Raw genomic sequence first — 4010 nt, 5'->3', positions numbered from 1 at the left:
TTTCATTTCTTGCAAGATCCTGGGTTACATTTATGAAAATTAGGCTGGCCCTGATTTCATTAATCTAATCCCTACAGTTTTATTGCATTGAATAAATTTATAGTTATTACAGGTTAGAACTGATGTTAGAAGCACAACACTAGATTCTTAGGGTTTCCTTTTTATAATGTTTGATCTATTATGTATTGATTGATATAGAGTAGTTACATGTCCGAATTATAAACAACACATAAGTGAAACGTTATTATAACATTAGACTGAGACTTGTGTATGAATGCCTGTGATTCAGCCGTAGGTCAGTAGGGGGCGAACTCAGTAATTATGTATAAATTGATGCACTTCCTGGCTTTTAGTCAGTGTGGTTTCCTGTCAGCTCCGCTTGGCAATAAACCCACTCGGTTCCAGAATTCTGGTGTTGTATGGTTTGATTCCTTCTACAAATCATTTTATTCCTTCTACAAATCAATTGGTGGTTTTCWTATTGACTTGACTTCAGTCTATTGAACGCGTAATTTTCTTACAGCACTTTTCATTAACAAAAATATCAAAGCGCTACAAAAAAAAACTAAACAAAACAAAACAAAAAAACTCTGTTAAAAATAATTAAAACCAATGGTAAAATCATGCAAAAGAATAATGAGCTTGATTAAAAAGAAGTCTTCAAGTCTTTTTTTTTAAGTCAGCCAATGACTGCCGTGCTCTCAGGTAGTCAGACACTCTGAGTTTCACATTAAAAGTCTTACTGTTCTCGGTTATTTCAAGTTGTCAGAGAGGGGATGATTTAACTGAGGTCTTTAAATAAAACAGGAGAACAATGTGGAAATGTTTTCTTTGAACAAATAACATTTTATGTAACAGACATTGTAAAAAAAGTTCTGTTGAGGGTAAAAGTGTAATTTTATCTTTTGCTTTTGTTTCTGATAGGTCATTGAATAAATACGATGTTGCATGTAAATCAAGAAGCAAAAAAAAAAAAGGTTTTTCTTAAAGAAATCAATGAAAAGCAGAAATCATTTCACAACAAATTAATCTGAACAGTAAACCTAAAAACAGAAGTGTCTCTAGCCTACATAATGTGGTCCGCCAAAGACAGTATATGACACGGGTGTAAGTAATAACTTATAAATAAAAAGTGRTCATGGCCTTAATTTGAGTTTAGGAAGAAGGACTGGACCGATGAGTCAAAAATGGAAACATTTGGCTGCAGCAGAAGACGGTTTGTTCGCCAAAAGCCTCGAAGGCAGAACAATAATGAGCAACCGGAGGCTACAGTGGAGCAAACTGGTGGTTTGAGGTTACRTTTCTGCAATGGAATTAGTCAAAATTGATAATATCCTCAGAGCTGAGTAAAACAGGTTGATACTTGTCTATGATGYAAACCCATCAGGTAGGGATGTGAGGTCAGTGACCCCAAACATGCCAATAAAATGTCAATAAAAATGACAGGAACAGTAAACAGTTCTGAAAGTCATGATGAGGACCATGTAGAGTTTTCACCATCATCATCATCAAATGTGTTTGTGATTATCTCAAGAAACAGAAGAACTTGAGCCAGACTACATGAACAGAAGAGCTGAGGTTAGTTCCCCAACATAGTCATTTTATTTTAAACCCTAATCCTTTATAAATGTTTAAATATATTAAATAGTTTGATATAATACATTAAGATGTAGRTAAACAATAACTCGATGGTAAACATTCAGTAAAACTTCCTTTTGTTTTTATTTCTAAATGTTTTGAGTTCCGGATTTTTCTTTCCTTGTTAAAGATGTTTACATGTATTTATTAAGTAGACAGATTTATCTAATTAAATATTGTAACAAGAAAGAAACAAAATGGAGGCCTTCTTTGGCTCAGTACCTTACTCCAGGAGAACTTAATGTTCTTTAAACAACAGGCAGAAGCAGATCAGTGAGGTTTAGCACAGCTCTGCCCAGTTGAGGCTGTAATGGGAGGACATGCGAACGCAGCAAAAGCAAACTGGTCCCATTAAATGGATAAATCCCTTTACTCACCTCAGTCGACCGAAGCCTATTTTCCTGTTCTTCTTCTCCGTTTCCTCAGGCTCGTCCGCTTTCTTTTTCTCCTTCTCCTTTCCTTTCTCTTTGCTCTTTTCTTTCTTCTTGGTTTTCTCCTTCTTTTTCTTGTCTTTTTTGCTTTTCTCCTCGGCTTGATCGACTCCCTGGCGGGATGAACTACTTGCAGGAGTGTCACGGCCTGAACTCGGCTCTGAACCTTCATCTACGGGGAACGAAAGAGGGAGAGAAAAGACGAGGATTAGTGAGTGGATGGAAGAACAACGCTTTAAAGAAAAGTACAGATGCAAAAATAAAATAAATAAATAAAAATAACATGGTGTTTCTTTTTTTCACGTTTGCAAATCGAAAATATCAAAGTGAACAAATGACAAATAAATGGCAACTCTTCAAATTTGTATCATTCCCTAAATTCTAATGAATAATCAAGGCCACATAGTGTTAACTACTAAAATGCTAAATTGATACAAATAAAAACAAACCAYGACACAAAGCAGCACATACATTTCTTCACAGTGATTTTCTCTCCACACCCTGACAGGATATTTATCAACCTTATAGTGAACTAATTAACTCTTAGAAATAAGAACACGAAAAAATGGTTCAAAGACTACACTTTGATAGCTCATTAATTCATCAGCAGATTGAAGGTCTGGGTTTGCATTACAATGATCTCGCTCTCATACACTCGTACTATTCATCAGATTTTTAAAAAGATAACCAAACCAAATTAGCTATTTCAATTGAGATCTAATTGTGTGTGGATATTGACTTCAGCTTTAATTACAAACACTGTCAACCAGCAGAATGTAACTGTGTGAGTCATTTATGTGCGTGTCTCCCTCACACACAGACACTGGTTCTCCAACGAGGTGTGGGAAACTCAGAACGGTCCACCAGGAAGACACTTTCATGTGTATTGCCTCTTCTTTRCAAATGTTAGAACTCTGTTTTAGCCATTTAATAAAATTTGCATTGACAGCAATGTTTGGCAAAGTCGGACCGAGCTAAATGAGTCAACAGTAGCGAAAAACAAATGCCACTCGGTGCTCTTCAGAGAAGTGTTTCCTGTCAATTAACAGCGGCTCTGAAAGTGCTGAACTATTAGAAAGGTGGCGACAGATGTGGCCACTGCATGCGTGGTGCTGACACGCCCGATTAGTCTTATCCTGTACGAGTGTAGTGATCTGAAACAGGCCGACTCATTACTCTGGTGGTGACTGATAAGAGTTAGCCGGTAATAACGCAGCTGGGAATTGAATGCGTGTTGACGTTTAAAGGCACGAGGTGCCGGCTGCGAGACTCTTGTCACACTTTGTTGGAGAAAATGTGATCGAGGATCGTCTTGCACACGGAAGTAAGCTGAAAATGCATCAATCACTGTGTAGGAAAAAAAAAACCTAAAGGCTGCGATGATATATGTGAGGGGTTAGATGTAAAAATTAAAGATAAGCATCTCTGCTAGCTTGGGAATGGTCACAGTTCAACACGGCCTTTCTGTTTGGAAGGTTGGAGAAGTTTTGTTGTAATAAAACGTAAACTGAAACACAGCTGCTGTGACTTGAGTAAAACAGATGGCATGATTCAGTGGTACATGTCTTAAATCATGAATCATATCAGATATTATTATATATATATATTATATAAATCAGGGGTTCTTAAACTTTTTGACCTTGGGGCCCAATTTGTTAAACATAAAGTGACACGATTACCAATGTATAGATCAAAATGATAATTATTCTAAAGCTTGGTTTAATTTTTATTGTATTTACATCATAACTAAACTATCATAACTAACAAAACTAAATTAAGTACACTTACAGTTTAAAAGTAAAACTCCTGTCAAATAATCACAAGACATGATTATGACAAACATTTTTTATATTGTAACCTGCCCATAACAATACATTTATATATATTTTTAACATAAACAATAACAAAAATATAGATTTTCAAAAAAATAAAATTGTGTGC

The 4010-nt window shown here is 35.7% G+C and overlaps 1 protein-coding gene across 2 annotated transcripts in view; it reads right to left on the bottom strand.

The window, feature by feature from the left end:
• The window catches only part of LOC106526993 (partitioning defective 3 homolog B), a 112492-nt gene that overhangs the window by 107566 nt on the left and 916 nt on the right, over positions 1 to 4010 (bottom strand). For both annotated transcript variants that reach the window (XM_014021740.1, XM_014021739.1), the window contains exon 2: positions 2016 to 2241. In XM_014021740.1, coding sequence (XP_013877194.1) covers positions 2016 to 2241 — 226 coding nt within the window. The remainder of the gene's footprint in view (positions 1 to 2015; positions 2242 to 4010) is intronic.

Source organism: Austrofundulus limnaeus, unplaced genomic scaffold, assembly GCF_001266775.1.
Source record: "Austrofundulus limnaeus strain Quisiro unplaced genomic scaffold, Austrofundulus_limnaeus-1.0 Scaffold303, whole genome shotgun sequence".
Taxonomy (NCBI): domain Eukaryota; kingdom Metazoa; phylum Chordata; class Actinopteri; order Cyprinodontiformes; family Rivulidae; genus Austrofundulus; species Austrofundulus limnaeus.
Note: the sequence above shows the minus strand (reverse complement) of the source record. Positions and strands in the feature narration are given on the sequence as shown.